Source organism: Notamacropus eugenii, chromosome 5 (assembly GCF_028372415.1).
Source record: "Notamacropus eugenii isolate mMacEug1 chromosome 5, mMacEug1.pri_v2, whole genome shotgun sequence".
NCBI lineage: Eukaryota > Metazoa > Chordata > Mammalia > Diprotodontia > Macropodidae > Notamacropus > Notamacropus eugenii.
Genome location: NC_092876.1, coordinates 216,616,723 through 216,635,678, shown reverse-complemented (window position 1 = coordinate 216,635,678; position 18,956 = coordinate 216,616,723). Strand labels below are relative to the sequence as shown.

Below are 18,956 nucleotides of genomic sequence, written 5' to 3'. Positions count from 1 at the left end.
CCAAACTAAATGTCTACAGAGCCATTGTGCTGACCTCATTGTATGCTTGTGAAATATGGACAGTGTACCAGTACCATGCCAAGAAACCTATTGCTTCCATTTGAATTGTCTTAGGAAGATTCTGAAGATCACCTGGCAGGATAAGGTACCAGACACTGAGGTCCTTATTCAAACTAAACTGCCAAGCATTCAAACTTCCTTCAGAGAGGGCAACTCTGATGGACTGACCACATTGTTTGATTGCAAAACGTACACTTGCCAAAAAAGACTATTTTATGGAGAACTGACATGGGGCAGGTGATCACATGGTGGTCAGAAGAGGTGATACAAGGACACTTTCAAGGTCTCTCTCAAGAACTTTGGAATTGACTGCATGACATGGGAGACACTGGTACAGGACCACCCAGCATGATGTGCCCATATCAGAAAGGGTGCTGTGCTTTATGAGTAAAGCAGAATTGAAACAGCTCAAAGGAAATGTAGGATGCACAAATTTTGAGTATCCACCCCAAATATTTATGTGGCCTATCTGCGCCCAATCTGTGGTAGAGCATTCTGAGCCACAGTCAGACACATTGAAACTTGACTTTATCATGGTGATGTCATCTTGATCCACCTCAAGAACAAAGGATAACAAGCACAATCACCACCACCACCAGTAAGAAAAGTAGTAGTAGTTAGTAACAGAATCTTGGGGTAGTAGCAATGGTAGCACTAATTATCATAATTGTAGTAACTGTAGTAGTAGCAGAAACTTACATATCACATTACACATTATCTTATCCTAGCTTCACAGCAATCATGTGAGGGAGTCATGACAGGTATATCAAAAGTCTTAGTTTACTTTTATGCTATTTAAGCTTTAAAATGATTAAATAAGGTTTTAAAGCTTATTTCAAGCTTACTACCATCAGTATGACTTTACTGCTGCTGCTACTCCTACTGAACCCCCCCCCCAACAACAAAAACATGGACCCTTAAAGTCTTGAAATAGTGTGGGGAATGAGGTATAGTTCTGAGGAGGTAGTAAGGAGAGCAGGAATGGAATCCATTGGTATTGCTGTTTAAGCTCAGTCCCTAGATTCAGAAACCTTATTCAGCTGGCTAACTGGTTTGCCTTACTCTTCGTGAATGAAGGTTATCTGTAAGAAAGGTAGATGAGTTTGTTTTAGAATCTGAAACTTCTTGATTCCTGAGGCATTTGAAAGTTTTCCAGCTGCTGCCTCCTAGGCTCCTAATTCTTTGAGCCCCAGACTGGAGCAAGAAATAAGTTCTTCATTCTCACTCGGTTCTCTTCATCTCTTTCTTAGACAAAACAATCCAAGAGCTCTTGTGGTCATTCCTTTACATACTTGTAATCAATGAGAAGCAAATAGAGTAGATCTCAGAACCCCAGGCAGAAAGAAGTGCCTTTTCCAGCTTGTGTTTCCTCCCCTTCCCTTTGCTATTTTTATGAATTTTCCAGCATGAAGAATGGGTCATAGCTTGTTTTGGCTTCACTTTATCAACCTCATCTCAGAGCAGACTTCTGATTCCTTTACTTTAGCATTTCATTCCAAAAATGAAATGTTTCAGGAATATACAATAACTGGTCAAGTATTCTGGCTTACTGGTGGTACAGTGGAATGAACATTCAGAGGACCTGTGTTCAAGTCCTGCTTCTTGTCACTACCTCTGTGGCCATCATTGGAGTCACTTAAGTTCTGAGTCTCCCTTGTTTATCAGTAAAATGAGTGAGATTGCCTATAAGGTTCTTTCCCACTCTCACGCTGTGTTTCCATGATCTTTTGAATAGCCTGAACTTGTTCATGTATACCTCTTGCCTTGTGGCTCATTGCTACTATGTGAATGATCTAGGCTGCTTTTAGCATTATTATAGTGATTAAGTGAGCATCTAGGTCGCATGGTGGGTAAAGTGCCAGGTGTAGAGTCAAGGACACCCATCTTCCTCAGTTCAAATCCAGCCTCAGACACTTAATAGTTGTGCCATCCTGGATAAATTACATAACCCTGGTTTGCCTCAGTTTCCTCATCAGTAAAATGAACTGGATAAGGAAATAGCAAACCACTTCAATATATTTGCCAAGAAAATCCCAAATGGGGGTCACAAAGGTTTGGACATGGATGAAACAATTAAACAACGCAAGTAATTAAGCACAGTAGCAGTAGTGATAAAAATGAATGATAAACAATTACTCTTTTCTCCAAACCTTGTGCATATTTTCCACACCAATCAAATTAACCACCAGCCTATGTCAGAGTCAAGCTTGAGCCATGCACAAGTTCATCACTTTGTTCTGGCTAATACCTGCAAATTATAAAGTGATTGAAAAAAAAAGATCACTAGCTATTATTATCTTCCAGAGGCAACTGACAACCCATCTCAGGAACTCAACTAATTATACTGATGAACTCGTTATCTTCCTTGGATGTTGCATCTAATTCTTGCTTATGTTTAGGTATTGTAGAAGATTATAAGCCACCTTTCTATGATGTAGTTCCAAATGATCCAAGTTTTGAAGATATGAGAAAGGTGGTCTGTGTGGATCAGCAGAGGCCAAACATTCCCAACAGATGGTTCTCAGACCCGGTAAGTATAAGGGGTTTCTTACCCCTCCTTTTCTCAATTTTGAAGGTAATCCCAGTTATTTATTGGATACTCATCAAATGCAGGTCCAAGGTATCAAGAGGATCCTCTTTTTTCCCCTTCCCTAGTGTTTCATAAATGTATATTATTTGAATAGGGTCTTGGGCCAGCTGAGAAGGAACAGAAAGTGACCTGTGTTTGTGAAAACTGAGTTCATATTAGTATTTGTTCGGTGGAGGGAGGGTGTTGGATTTTTTTCTTTTTGGTATAATGAGCAGTGAGAATAGGCAGACAGATGGTAGAGTGGATTGAGTGTTGGACTTGGAGTCAGGAGACACCCGAGTTTCTCTCTCAGAAATAATTATTAACTGTGTGATGCAGGGCAAGTCATATCTGTAAACTGAGAATAATGATAAAACCTACCTCCTAGTGTTTGCAAAGAGAGTTAATTGACATAATACATAGAAAGCCTTTGCAAACCTAAAAGCACTTAGTAATAATAGTAAGTGCTTACTATTATTTTGATAAGGCAAAAGATTTATAAGAATGTCCATGTATTGGATAGGATGGTATCCCCCATTCTACCCACATTATTTGGCCTTGAACAAGGTGTCCATTTCTTATCTATAAAATAAGGGGATTGGATTAGATCATCTCTAAAGATCTGTACCAGCACTGATTCTCAATGATTCCTCACCTGTGGTCCTAAACTTTAAAGGTTCTATGGTTTTATCAGAGCTAAGTAATTGAGACATGGTCCTGTTTGCTATTGGGTTTTAGGATTTTCTCTGTTAGTCTTGCTAATAGGACACATAAAACCATGAAAAGCATGGCACGTGTTATGTGGTTTATGAGATAAACCTGGCCTCTGCTGTTGAGAGGCCAAAGGACAGAGTACATACGATATGAGCCTGGCTGCTTTATGAGTTCACAAGAAGTTTGTTTATGTATTTAAGGAGTACAGCAATAACATCACCCTGACTTTATGTTCGAACCCCTTAAGTGCCGCAAAAAGCATAGCTACATGTTCTATCCTCTGAACTAACAAGTGATTAAAGAGGAGTTTGTGACTCTGGTGTTTGTGTTTTTTCTTCCCTTAGACGTTAACCTCTTTGGCTAAGCTTATGAAAGAATGTTGGTATCAAAATTCATCCGCAAGACTGACAGCTCTGCGTATCAAAAAGACTTTGACCAAAATTGATAATTCCTTAGATAAATTGAAAGCTGACTGTTGACGTTTTCGTGGTGCTGTCAAGATGGAAGATTTTTTGTTATTATTGCTGTCATTGTCCAGTCTGGAAATATGCTGACCTGACGATTTGTCAGAACTGATCCCTTCCGCCCCCCAAAAAATGGCATCTTAGTCGAAACAGACATCTTATCTAGCCATCTCTTTGGGAGACGTTAAAACCACCCGAACCTCGCTCAGTGACTCTCAAAATGGGCATTTCACAAACTGTTCAGACTTCAGAGACTTGATGCTGGATGTACTGTTGCAAAAGATGTGACCTGAAGGAACACAGAGAAATCCGAAGACAAGATCTGGGCATTATGAGGATGGCTTGGAGCTCTTCTCACAGAGCTCTTAGACACTCCCCCCGGGGAACGCGAGGATGTGGTAAATTTTTAATCAGCAATATTGCCTGTGCTTCTCTCCTTTATTGCACTAGGAATTCTTTGCATTCCTTACTTGCACTGTTACTATTAATTTTAAAACCCAACTTGCCAAAAAAAAAAAATTGGCTCTGTACTCCACTGATCCGTCTGAATAATAGGAATTCAATTTGGCAAAATGAAATGTAACTGTCAGACTTCGCTGCATTTTACACGTGCTGATGTTTACAATAATGCCGAACATTAGGAATTGTTTATAAGCGACTTGGCAAATTATTTATTACTAGTGCACTTAGCAGTTTTCACAAAACTGACTAGTGCATGTTAAAGCTTATTTTTTATGTGGTCTCATGATTTTATTACACAAATGTTTTTAACACTATTATCTGAAATGGACATTTTTCTGTATTATCAGTTAAGAGTCACATTTTCAGTGCTTCACATTTGTACGTGTGTAGTCTGTAATATATATTTTTTTCAGTTCGTACGCAGAACATATTTAGCCATTACCCACGAGACATCACCGAATATCTTACTGATTTAGAAACAATTAAAGATTTCAGTAGAACTTTAGTCCTGAATGCTGTGGGGAGGGGGGAAATGCATTTTCTTCTGAATTATACATTATGTGCATTTAAACTCTGCCAGAAAAAAAATAACTATTTTGTTTTAATCTACTTTTTGTATTTAGTAGTTATTTGTATAAATTAAATAAAATGTTTTCAAGTCAAACAATGAAATGCTCTTTTCTGCTCTTTGAAAGGTTTGTGTCACATGATGCATTTTCTTTTCTTTTTGTACGAGTTATAAAAAGTGCTGTAATCTGAAAATGACCTTTTGATTCTCTATAACTTCGGATCAGATGGAGAAAAACACTAACATTTCTGACATATCTTAGAGTTTCAGAATTAGAAGAGGCTTCAGAGGCTATTGTCTAATCTATAGTAGACCAAGATTCCCTTTTACAACATAGCACAACTGGTCACTTACTTTCTACGTAAACCATAATACGACCTCCCTTAAGGAAACCTGTTCAGCATTTTTTTTTCAGCTTCAGAAAGTTTTCCTCATATTTAGGCTAGAAAAACCTCCCTGCAACTTTGCTGCCTGCCCTTAACTCACGGCCCCACCCTTTAAGGTTGAGAACAAATCTATTCCCTTTTCAGCATAAAAACCTTTCACATACTTGAAGTCAGTTAATTTCTCTCTCTTCCCTACCCCCACCCCTACTCTGCAAACACAGCCCATATTCCCTTCTCTAGGCAAAATGTCCCCAGTTCCTTAAACTGATGTTTATATAACATGGCCTCTAGGACCCTCATTAGCCTAGCTGTCCTTCTCTGGATACTTTCCAGCAAACCAAATGTCCTTCCCCAAATGGAGTAGATAGGACATTGTATTCCTGACACTGATCATTCATTGTTCTGAGAGTGCAAAAAAGGCTCTGTGATTTGGGATTCTTTGAGACTGTTAAGGCTCATAGTATCTACTTGATTTTTCTCTGGACACGTTCCCTTCTCCTGACTTCTGTGTATGCCCTGCTCTTTTCTGGAGACTTCATGTATCATTCATGTATAAACAGGGTTTTCTGGCATCTTCCTACCTGTGATATCAGAAATTGGAAACAAAACAGATGCTCCTGAATGGTAACATATCTCTTCCCTGTAGATCCATGTTTTGTGCCTACTACACTGAGTTGAGATGGTAGAGAGAAGACCAAGGAATCATGAATTTCACCCACTGAAAACGTTGGCATAGTTGAGTATCCTAAACCCTTCTAAGGGCAAAATGTCCAAAGGATCATTGCTAATCTCCATCCCTTTTCCTGAAGTGTACTTTGGGATCTTCATCCCTTAGCCCAGAAGTGTCCTTCTACAGTGACTGAATCCACTGCCCCCTGGCAGCTGAGTCTCCAATGTAGCCTTTGTTTTGAACTCTTCTCTTCATGCTGGTATTACTCCCATGCTCCTGCCTCTGGGTGTCTCAGTTTAGTCCCATGCATCCTTTTGTGTGAGTTTAAAAAATATGGAAAATAAAGGTCTTTAGCTTTATTCATTACTGGCCTGTATGACTTTTCAAGAAAGAGAATTTCTCTACTTACAAAAACTGTTGAAATGAACTGAGACAATAGCCTGAAACAGCATGAGGTTTTTGTGTCTACTTGTATGCAACAGGTCTTATTGTTCGATGATATTAGAGAATCTCTGTATTTCCTTAAAGGGACAAGAAAAGTGCTGCATTTGAATTTTGAAACTGTCCCAAAGGAGAAAAACAGATAGTGACTCTTTTGCAGTCTAAGGGAACTGAAATTAGTGGTAAGTGAATAGTTAAAAGTTTAGCATTGTGTTCCAGAATTGATACATACAGATATACCTGTCCACCAGGAAGAGTAATGGGAACCCAGCTTCTGCTAATAGTAGAAAGGACCTTAAGGATCATAGAATCCAGGCATTCTCAGATTTACTTGTGACATGGACCCCTTGGCCATATTTCTGTAGTGGCCTTTTCAGAATGTTTTAAATATACAAACTAACATAAAAAGGACTATAAAGGCCAAAAATTAGTGAAAATAAAGATCTCTCTATATCTCTTTAGGTAACATAATATTCAGATACCTACATTTTTTAAAAAAATTAAATAGATGGTGATGCCTTTATCAAATGCTTTAAAACATTTTCCTTAGTCTTTGCTCTTGTTATTTAGTTGTTTCAGTCATGTCCTACTCTTCATGACCCCATTTGGCTTTTTCTTGGCAAAGATACAGGAGTATTTTGCCATTTCCTTCTCCAGTTCACTTTACATCTGTAAACTATGCAACTAAGGCAAGCTGGGTTAAGTGACTTGCCCAGGGTCACATGGCTAGTTGGTGTCTAAGGTCAGATTTCAATTCAGATCTTCTTGACTCCAAATCTAGTGCTCTATCTGCTGTGCCACCTAACTTCCCTTTTGAGACTTAGGCTTGTCCTAATTTCTCACACTCACTACTATATCATATTCCCTTTAGAAAAATAATACACGACTTCTGCACTTGACTTTAATAATGTCACCTTTCATTTCAATATTGAAGACCCTTTATGTTCAAGGCACCATGGGTCAGGCAGCTAGGTGACACAGTGGGTGGAGTTCTGATTCTGAAATGAGGGAGACATGACTTCAAATCTAGCCTCAGAAACTTACTAGCTGTGTGACCCTGGCAAGTCATTTGATATCTTCTGCCTCAATTTCCACTTCTGTAAAATGAAGATAATAACTTCTATTTCCCAGGGCTATCATGTGGATCAAATGAGGTAATATGGTAAAGATCTTTGCCAAACTTAAGGTTTAAAATAGAGTTATGCACATAGAAGTGAATAACTGAAACCATGATCTTATTAAGGGAGAGAGAAGAGAAAAGGCAGAGAAGAGAGCCTAAGGTATTCTTAAGGAACACTCACACTTAAGGAATGGACTAAGGTTTGGGGCTGGTAAAGGGACTGTGAGAAGTGACTTCTTAGCCAATTCAACTACATAGCTTCCCTTCTATAATCTGAGATAATAATGGTGACAGAGGGAAAACAAGACTGTTTAGCTTTATTCTGAATTTAATTAACTGACTTTAAACTAATTTTCAGTTATTTCACCCAAAACAAGCTATGATGCAGAAGTCAAACCTAAGAATGGAAACATCATTTAATGACATCTTTTTACTCTCCTATGTTGAATTTCCAAAACTGAATGTACTATTAATGCAGGCAGAAAGATATAAAATGCTTTTGCTTTTCATTCATTTTAATTGGTTTGCTTTGGAAGGGAAGAAGAATGCTAAAGATAAGACTCTTGGTGCTTTGAGATCCATCATGGCCCCTAGTTTACTTCAGCCCTTGAACATCATGATTTCCTGTGATGATTGTTTTCTGTTTACTTGTTTTATATGGCATTTTAGTTTAGTACTTGGTTTGTGCTTGTTTATGCCCAGACTTCCTTTCAAGATGGTTATACAACTGGACTGAGGTCCTTAGCTCCCATTGGATTGATGAGTCAATCAACTGCCCTCTCCCCAGAGGATAGCCTGCAGGAAAGCGGCTGTCTTATTGTTGTTATTTGTAGCTTCATGTGGATCATTTTATTAGTTTTCCTCCAGCTTCACCTCCCTGCTGATGTAATCACAGGAGGCAAATGTCCTGTTTGAGCCAGGGGAAATGAGCTAAATTTGTTTTTTCTCAATACCATGTTATTAGCAAGTTAAGCAATAATGAAAGTGACTCGTGCGTTCTTTCCCAGTTGCTCTGTGTAGAAACCTAGGATATCAAGTGAAAAGAGTTCAGCCTGTTTATTTTACAGGTGAGGAGACTGAAGTCCAGGGAGGATGAGTGACTAACCTGAGGTCATATGATTGGTGGGTGACATTTCTGGCACTAGATCCAGATCTTTTGACTGTAAGGCACCAGTGGTCTTCCTACTTCCCTTGTCATCTATCCCCAGAGACTTCCCTGTTTCTGATGGACAAGCTCTTCTGATAGCATCCTCATGGATGGGAGGAATGTCTCTTTCACTTTTTCTACCACTAGGCATCGTCAGAGTTTAAAGAGCTCCCATAGATACAATCTAATAAGCTAATCAATCCATCACTTAAAAAGCATAGCTTAGGAAGTGCCTCCTATGTACCAAGCGCTATACAAATGGTAGATATTTCTCAGGCAACATCCAAATTTCTCTCAAATCTCAGGTTTTCTTAATGTTGTGATTTGGGAGGTTAAAAAAAGGCCTCACTATTTATGGCCTGATCTGCTTCTGGGAGAATGAGGAATTCATACAACAGAACAACTGATTGCGTTGATACTGACCAGTGTCCGGATTAATATAAAATACTAGTTCTTTTGAGAAGTTTTTCTAAAAGTACATTAGTAAGCAAGATAAATCAAAAGAACAGTAACATTAAAAAGAAACTGAAAGTTGAGTAATATAACCATCAAAAAACTTGAAACCAGAGAATACTTGAGAAAATGCCCTTCCTTCTTGCCCATCACCTTCCTTGGTGATCATGAGTTTGGAATATTTTATTTAGTGCCAAATTTGGCATATTGGTTGGTTGTGAAGACTATCTGTAATCTTTTATTCTTTATTACAAAGGTTGATTTGTTGGGTAGGTAAGAGGAGAAGAGATACTAATAAATGTTTGTAAGAACAAAAATCACAAATACAAATAAAATGAGGGAATCTAAAAAATATATAATAAAGAATGAGTTACCATTATGTGCACCATGGACGTTAGCAGGCTGGAACATGTGACACGTGAAGAATTGTGCAAGAGAAATAGTAAAGGTTATCATCAGAGAAATACATGACTGGGGAAGTGGAAAGTGGAATGAAGCTTGGGTTGGTCATTCAAAGGATAACAGATGGACAGCCTGTGCACTCTATTGGTATCCTTGTGTTGTGCATAGAACTAGAGAAAGATCTCCTGAACTGAGGAGAGATGGGCAATCTTCTGAATAACATGGACAAGGTCTGAGTTAGGGCACAGGAGAGTCAAGCATGAAAGGGTCATGATCAGAATGGTTAGAAGGAAGGAGCCACTTCAATGAGATCACAGGTACCTTGAAGTATTGAAGGTACTCCATGATGGCCAGAAGCAGGCCTGAGTCCTCTCGAAAACGTGTTTCTCCAAGGTTTCCTCCTTTGGCCAGAGAAGGGCAGAAGACCCTCGTAATAGCATTCTAGCGGTACACTCTTAGTAAACTTGACTGGCCTGTTTGGCTTCTCATTTTTTGAATTAGTGTGAGGATTAAGGAAGGAAGAGTCCTTTCTGAGGAACCAAGACAGTCAGCTGCAGGGAGAGAAAAATGTGTAGTAAGCTCTGAGAAGCTTACCAAGAGCAGTCAGTACCACATATTATCTTAAGATGGTAGCTTAGTAGCATAATTTAGTTGGGTTAATTAACCAGTTCTTTCCTCTTTATCTCTATTCGTCTCTTGGTCAAACTGAGGATGATTGAAACTGACTCAGCTTGTATACCCTCACCTCAGGACCAAAGGTGTCATTTCATTACCCTGATCAGTTAATGCCAATAAGATGCCTTCACTGTTTAGATTCTTTTCATTTAATTATTTTTCCCATTATTTAAAAAAAAAAATAGAGGGGAGGCAGAATAGCCCGAAATGATTATAATATAAAAACAAAAGTAGCAGGAAAACTTGCTTAGCAAAAGAAAGGAAAGAAGAAAATAATGCAAATTATTAGAATCAGTGCCAGAGTTTCAACTTGCCAGAGTAGCCTTCAAATCTATTTCTGCTCTAAACGCAGAGGCAATATGAAAGCACTTTCTAAAAGTGTCTTTCAGGAGTGTGCTGAAGCTCGCTTCTGCTAGCTAGTGAACTGATTGTTAAATTGGCACCGTGAACATTTACACCTTAGAAATCAGCCTCTCCTGTGGCCTTCTGAGAGGAGGCAGTTTTTCTAACTTTTTAATTTAAACCTTGGAGACTCTAAGAGATCATTTTAGGCAAGTGTAGGAAAGATTTAAGAGCAAACAAGACTATTGGTAGCTTCTCAGGTCTCACCACACCACTTCCTCTCCCTGTAGTTGACTGCCTTGATTTCCCAGAAAGGACTCTTCCTTTCTTACCTAGTGTAAGATAGAATATTATGATAAGGCCAAGTCAGTCCTAGGAATAACTTAAGTCTAGTCCATCGCCCAGCTTCTGTTCCCTCACCTGTAAAAAGAGGGAATTGAACTTTCTGATTCTCTTCCAACTATTTTGGAGGAAGTAGCTAGATTTTTTTCTTTTCTCTCCAAAATACTATTCTTAGCAATCCCAAGTTTAAAAAGAAACTTCAAGCAGTTGTAGGTTAGGAAATGTTTGACAACCAGATCTCCAGGGAGAAAAATGTGTGCTGGATAAACTTTTAAATTTAATCTGCATTTTAAACGTTTTCTCCATTACTTTCTTAAATCTAGACAATCAACAGCACAATAAATCAGGCCCTGATCCTTATCATTTGCTGATTTCCAAGGTATAAATGCTCACATTGTCCATTTAAGAATTAATTTACTACCTGGTGAAAACTGACTCCAGCACACTCCTGAAAGACACTTTTAGAAAATGCTTTCATGTTGCCTTTACACTGATAACAGAAGTAGCTTTGAAGAGTACTTTGAGTCCTTAAAATACTGGTATCAACTGATCCAAATTAATACATCAGTTTTCTTTTTTTTATAAAAAAATAAATTTTGTTGCTATTTTTGTTTCCCTATCACAATTTTTTTGCTATTCTGCTCTCTCTCCATTTTTAATTTAAAAAAAATTAAAAACAATCCAAACAGTGACTGAACTTGAGAATGTATACAGCACTATTCCCCATTAGACCCTCACCTCTGCTCAAGTATGAAGGAATGTTTCCTTCATCAGTTCTCCAGGATTATTATTGGTTTTTTAGTTACTCATAATTCATCTTCCTTTTGGTGATCTTTTTATTTGCATTTTTGGAATAATTGAAAATACTGTTCTTTTGGCTCTGCTTGGTTCACTCTACATCAGTTCATAAAAATCTCCCCAAATTTCTCCAACATTCTCATACTCATTTTAGTTCAATTTAACAAGCATTTATTAAGCCCAACACTATGTGCCTAGTCACTGTCATAGGTGCAGAGATTCTAAAAGAAAAATGAAATAATCTCTGTCTTCAAGGAACTTACCTTTTTTGGGGGGAGAGAGCATGTCCACAGATAAGTAAATAGAAAAATGTAAACAAATTTCTAATGTTAGGAGGAGAGCACTGCCAATTCTTGGGATCAGGAGAGGCTTCCAATAGGAGGTACCATATGAGCTGAACTTGGAAGCTAGGGATTCTTTGAGGAGTCTATGACATGCAAAGTCAAAGAAGCAGGAAGTGAAATTCTATGTGTGGAGAACAACCAGAGGGTCAGTTTGGCTGGAATGTAAAGTATGTGAAAGAGAAGAATGTACAATAAGCCTGGAGGTAAGTTGGACCTGGATTGCAAAGGACTTCAAATGCCCAACTCATCCATTCCATAATGATTGGTTGGTTGTTGTCCTTCATTCTCAAAGAGGACCAAAATGACATCACCGTGATAAAGTGAAGTTTCAACGTGTACAACTGTGGCTGATCAGACCAATAGGAGCCCGGAATGCTCTATTGGGCACAAATAATCCGTGTGAACATTTGAGGTGGTTACTCCAAATTTGCCATCCCATAATTATATTTCATCAATTCATATATACAGTATGTTGAACCATATCCATTTCAGTGGGCAACTACTTTGTTTCCAGTTCTTTGCTACCATAAAAAGTGCTATTCCATGAATATTTTGGTATATATTGGTTTTCTGTTTCTGTCTTGGATCTTCTGAGGGTCGTATGCCCAATAATGTAATTTCTGGTTCTAAGGATATATACAATTTAGTCAGTTTTCTTACACAATTCCAAATTTGTTTAATTAGCAGTTTCACTAGGAATATATTATTAGCATATAGATTTTCAAAGCAAAATAGCTCTATGTCCTTTGTTTTTGGTATCTCTTGGTCCATGTCACCATGCCTGATAAATGTGCTGTCAGGCTGAAGAAAAAATTGGTAAGATCAGGGGAAGGCAAGGAAGGGTTACAATGTAGGACGATGGTCTTTGTGAGCCGGATCCTGCTACCTTTCCTGCCTGCCCTTCCAGCCAACTCCAAAGAAAAGGGGGGTAGAGGAATTGGATGGGAGAGTGGGATGGAAATGAAGTTTCTGTTACTTTTTTAAAGGTAATGCATTCTCTTCTTTCATACTATATATATATTTCTCTCAGATATAAATAAGTGCACATTCCCAGTAAAAACACTGGGTTAGGAAGTGAGAACATCTTAAATAGTGAAGAAAAGATCTTAACTGGGTGAAAAGAGGAAAGATTTGCACAAAATAATGAAAAACAAAATGAGAAGAACCAAGAGAACATTGCATAAAATAACAGCAATACTGTTTTCGGAACAACTTTGAATCACTTATTTTGACTGTTATAAATAATTATAAATTATAAATAAAGGACAAATGAAGAAAGATGCTATCTATATCCAGGGGAAGAACTGATAAATAGAAGTATGTATAGAGTAATTATACACACATATATACATATGTACCTATTTGTGTCTAATGGTAGCCATCTCTAGGGTTGGAAGGGTAGAGAAGAAAAAAAAAGAAATACCCATGATAATTTTCATGTATATTTGAAAAGAATAGCAAATTGTGCATCATAGATTTGCTGTCTCACATTCAATTATCTTTTTTATGTATTTTTATTTTTTATTGTACTATGTTATAGAAATGCGTGTTTTATCCATAAATTTAAAAGAAAATATAGAAAGAAAGAAAATCTGAACAGTAAGTAGTGTGGTAATTAAAAATTCTTTAACTTTTAGACATGAGCTTAATAAATGTAACCTATTACAATTGTTTTAAAAAGCCAAAAAGCTACACATGAATAGTTGAGTAGTCTAGATGAAAACAACAAACGTTTATTAAATATCTACACTGTGTAACTCAATCTACATTGGGCTTAGTTCTCAGGTTGTTAACCTAGAAAGCTTATGTAACGAGGCAGAAAAAATGTCTTGTACTAAATGGTGAACCTTTAAATTTTAGGGGTTGGAATGAGGAAGTTGGCTAGCCAGGAAAGGAGACTGAGGTAATAAAGTGTCAGTTATGGGCTTTGAGGAATTTCTGTTCACATGTCTCCAGCTGGAATTTTTATCAAGCTGATGTCTAGGTTTTCTAAAGGTAAGAGCTCTAAAATGATCAATATTGTCAGAAGGGCACCTCAGAGGCCGTAGTCCAACCCTGTAATTTTAAAAATGAGCAACTGAGGCCCAGAAAGGTTAAACACCTTAAGGAAGTAGCAAGCATCAAAAGAGGGGTTTGAATCCTGTTCCACTGCATCAAACTGCCTCCCTAGGTCCCCAAGAACAAGAACCTAGTTTATTTCTTCTCTCCTTCCATCTAATTGTACAGGGAGAAGGATCTCATTCTACTATGCTATGGCAATCTACAAATTTGGTTCGCCAACTGTTTCTTATCCTTTGCCAATAGACTTTACTAACTATGATGATGTGTGATATAACTATGAAGATTCTGCTGCAGGACAAATCCTGTGTAATAGAATTGATCCCTTGTCCTTGTGCCTTTATCAGTCTGTGTTTATAGTGAAAATAGTGTGCTATGGTATTCCTGCAACTATGTTTAAATGTAATATAAAGTAGGATTAAAATACGTTGGATTTTTTTTTTGAAGTATACGATTTTATTTTGTGCTTTTTTTGCAGCAAGGTTATGGAGAAGGATAGTCAAAAGTATTTCTTTTGGAAAGTAGAAGCTATTAATAGTTGAATTTAACTTGACAAGTATTTATGAGTCAGTGACAACTAAACAGTCCCTATCTCCCTGCAGCTTACATTCTGTTAATGGGATATAGCATGTATGCCACTGAGTAAAAGTAGTGCAGGAAGACCAAGTCAAGGAAGAAATGGATCAAGTGCTTCTTTAAAGGCCCAAATATCAGAGGAAATTCAAGGACTAGAGGCCAGCTAGTCTAGGCAGGTGAGTGAATGAGATGGGTCCGTTCAGGAATTTGATCTTCACAAGTAGTAGGGAGAGCCTGTCTATTGGATGCAGGAAATTTAGTGAATTTGTACGGAAGCAGCGGTAACTCATGTAGAGTAGAGAAGAAAGAGCCTTAGAGTTGGAGAAACTGAGTATGAAGGCTGGTTCTGCTACTTGCTACCTGTTTTATCTTGGACAAATGACTTAACCTCTTTTGACCTCATTTTGTCATCTATTAGGCATTTGACCTAACGACCTCTGAGAGGTCCCTTTTAGGACTTATTCTGTGATCTCAGGTGCCATAATGCTGATCTTTTGAACGCTGATGCAATATTTAAGTCAGTGAACTAGCATTTGTGAAGTCAACTATCAATCAGTCAATATTTATTAAGCACCTACTATGTGCCACACTTTGGGCTAACTGCAGGGGGGTACAAAAGAAGAAAAAAATAGTCCCTGCCCTTAAGGAGCTCACAGTCTATTGGGGGAGATAGAATACAACCAATTATGTATAAAAAAGATAGTTACAGTATAAATCAGAGATAATAAACAGAGAGAGAAGTTACAGCATTAAGTGGGAGAGACACCAGTAGATACTTCTTGTGGAAGGTAGGAATTTAACTGGGACTTGAAGGAAGTCAGAAGGTAGAGATGAGAAGGGTAAGAATTCCATATATGGGGCACAGTACAATGAAAACAGGCATTCAAGAGAGAGTGTCACATGGGAAGGACTGCAAAGAGGCCAATGTTGTTGGAATATACATGGTGAGAGGGAAGCATGTGACTTGTAAGAATTTGTGTATGTGTTCGTCTTTCATTGCTGAAGAAGACCATGCCATCAGAGAAATAATGACATGACTTGCACTTGACTTTGTTTTGAGTGAGGGAGGGCTGTGCAAGTCACCAGCCTCACTTCTCCTCCAGAGCCATCTGAATCCAGTGACCAGATATTCATTAGGATGACTAGAGATGACCCAAGATGAGGCAATTGGGGTTAAATGACTTGCCCAAGGTCACACAGCTAGTGAATGTCAAGGGTCTGAGATGAGATTTGAACTCAGGTCCTCCTGACTCCTACACTGGTGTTCTATCCACCGCACCACCTAGCTGCCCCCATTGTAAGAATACTGAGAAGATAGTAATGGATAAGGTTATGGAGTACTTTATGAGTCTCCTACAAAATATGTCCAAAGTTTCAATGTAACATATGTTCTAGGCATTAGTAGATGAGCTGCAGTCTACCTTCTGAAGACACGTTGGGCATATGAAAACTTTGATGAAAACTTAGTTCAATATGGGAGGAGTGATTCAGAAGAAAATACTCAACTGAGAAAAATTTCAACAGTGTTGCAAAATGGGGGTAGGTGGGGGAGGGACACTTTGACTTTTGACTGATAGAACAATTCTGCCAATTTCTCTTTGTGAAGGTTTATTAGTTACGCTTAGCGACTCTTGCAATCTTCAGTATTGCAAAATAGAGATTTTAAAAACAACATCCCTTTTCTCTTCAAGTGGTTGTCTTAAAATTTAATGAGACCCACGGCTTTCTTAACTTTTTACCAACTGCTGCAACCCCAAAATATGGCCTGGGAATGGCGTCATTACCAGGCCATATGGCCAATTGTGAAGACTGTGGTGAAAGGTCAGAGGATAAAATGTTGACTCCTTGGAAATAGAACATTATGGCAGAAAAATACATTATGGGGGACACGCTGCAACTCACTTCCATATCTTGTCAATTTTAAATATTCAAATGGGATCATAAACTTTAGATCAGGAAAGAATCTAAGAAATCACCTAGTCTGAGGGCCCTTAATCTTTTTTTGTGTCATGGATAGTCTGCTGGAGCCTGTGGACCTCTTCTCCAATAGACAGATAAATCTAGCATTTACTGCATGCTAGGTACTGTGATAGACATGGGGAATAAAAATACAGTTATCCTTTTCATGTCTTGAATTTCCCCATCATGGTTTCAATATGTTGTGCATCAGAATAAGAAATTAAATGAGAATATGGGGGGAGTTCTATGGAAGCTGCAGACAACACATGAAGGCCAGTAGGCAGCACAGAACCTATGACCAAATACTTAACACAAATTTTATAGAAGGTACTGTAAACACCCCATAAAAGAAAAAAAAAATTCAGACTTCTTGGTACAAAGGTACAAAAATTTTATGTGCATTTTCCAGGTTGTGGGTGCTCCACACCCTTAACTCCCACAATGTGGAAGGGATAACAGCATAAGCAGAAAGAAAGACAGTCCAGGAGCTTACATTCTAATGGGGAAGACAACTCAGAAAAGTGAGGTGCAAAGTTTGAGTGTGGGGTTGTGGGAGAGGTAATCAGGTTGAGCCAAGTGTCAAAGTCTGGTGAGGCAGGTAAGCCAGGTGAGAAGTAAACCTGACTTAAGTGAACATTTCCTCAAGTGGAAATTCCAGCAGAAACTCACCAACCAGAAGAGAGATTGCTGGAGCAAAGGCATCTCCAGCTTGAGAAGGCAACAGGAATGGAGCTATAAAAGTTGGGAGAGTCAGCAGTGGAGCTGGATTAGGAATTCTCAAAATAATTGATAAAGTGCATAAAATAAAATACATAGAATTACAAAAAAAAAAACCCAATAAGATTATTTTTAAAAATTTTTAAAGAAGTCCTCAGATTCCAGGTTAAAATCCTCTGTTCTAGTCTAACCCCATCATATTGCAGATAAGTAAAACTGAGGGCAAGAGAACTGAATCTATTCCTTGAGGGGAGTGTCTTTTGGTTTATTTATTTATTTTTTAATGTAAATGGAATTTTAATTTTTTCAATTACATATAAAGACAATTTTCAATATTCATTTTTAATAAAATTCTGAGTTCCAAATTTTTTTCCCTCTCTCCTTTTCCTCCCCCCTCCACAAGACAGTAAGCTATCTGATATAGGTTATACATGTGCAATCATGTAAAACATAGTTCCACATTATTCATACTATGAAAGAAAAAACAAAAGGAAAAAACCACAAAGAAAACAAAGAAAGTGAAAACAACATGGCTTGATCTGCATTCAGATTCCATCCAGTGACTGTCTTTTGCCTTTTTTTGTATTCCTAGTGCTTAGCATAGTGCCTGGCACATGGCCGGTACTTAATAAATGTTTACTGAAGGAATGAATGAATGAATGAATGAATGAATGAATGAATGAATGAAATGATTTGTCCTAACTCATAAAATGGAGACTTTAACATATACATTGATAGCTCCTTAAATACTTAGTTTCCAAGTTCATCCATATTTTCAACTTCCATGACTTACCCTTTCACTTCATTGCAGCTTTCCAGGATGGTTATATTATAGATTTCAATAGCTGTGTTATTTCCCTGATACTGAACCCTGAAATTCCTTTCTCACCATAACCTCCTATTCTTCCATCTTGCTTTCTGCCTTTCACCTTGTAAATCTATTTTTATTTCTCGTTCCACTTCTTGCATTTATCTGTATAAATGATGTATTCCTACCCAAACCCCTAGAATATATGCTTCTAGAGGGTCAAAATATTTTTTTATTTTTGTCTTTGAATCCCCAGAGCCTAATACAACACCTTGCATATTAGTATGCATATATGGAAGCAACTAGGTGGCACACCTAGTTGAATTTGGAGTCAGGAAGACCTAAGCTCAAATATTTCCATAAAAACAAGCTTCTGGAGGACAGGGACAATCTTTTGCTTGTATTTGTAAAAGACACTAGGATAGGGGGAGAAGGTCTCTTTCAGGAGAAGATGCTTAAGCTGAGTCTTAAATGAATGACTTTTAAGTGCAGAAGATTAGAAGGGAGAGTGTTTCAGGCATGGGAGACAATCAGTATAAAAGCATATACGGATGTGAGAAAGAGCATTGGATGGCATGTAGATCAATATGACTGGTACAGAGAATGCATGGAAAGAGGTCATGTGTAAGAAGCTTGGAAAGGTTTAGAACAGATTGAAATGCCAAACAGGAGCCTATATTCACCCCTAAAAGTAATAGGGAGCCATTGAAGTTTATCTAGTGCATCTGTGCGTATACAGTGGGAAGATGATATGGTCAGATTGTGGTTCAGGAAAATCATTTTCCTAACATTTTCTGACACAGTAGCCATTTGGTTGCAGTTTGGAGACTGGATTGTAGTGGGATAGTCACTCCACAATATTGCTTCCACTTCCCTTTCTG

The 18,956-nt window shown here is 38.0% G+C and overlaps 1 protein-coding gene across 4 annotated transcripts in view; it reads left to right on the top strand.

Annotated features, from left to right (window-relative positions):
• Positions 1 to 4,941, top strand: part of ACVR1 (activin A receptor type 1) — a 158,112-nt gene extending 153,171 nt beyond the window's left edge. For all 4 annotated transcript variants that reach the window (XM_072612035.1, XM_072612034.1, XM_072612036.1 and 1 more), the window contains 2 exons: positions 2,460 to 2,590; positions 3,688 to 4,941. In XM_072612035.1, coding sequence (XP_072468136.1) covers positions 2,460 to 2,590; positions 3,688 to 3,822 — 266 coding nt within the window. In that variant the 3' untranslated portion in view covers positions 3,823 to 4,941. The remainder of the gene's footprint in view (positions 1 to 2,459; positions 2,591 to 3,687) is intronic.
• The last annotated feature ends 14,015 nt before the right edge of the window (positions 4,942 to 18,956 follow it).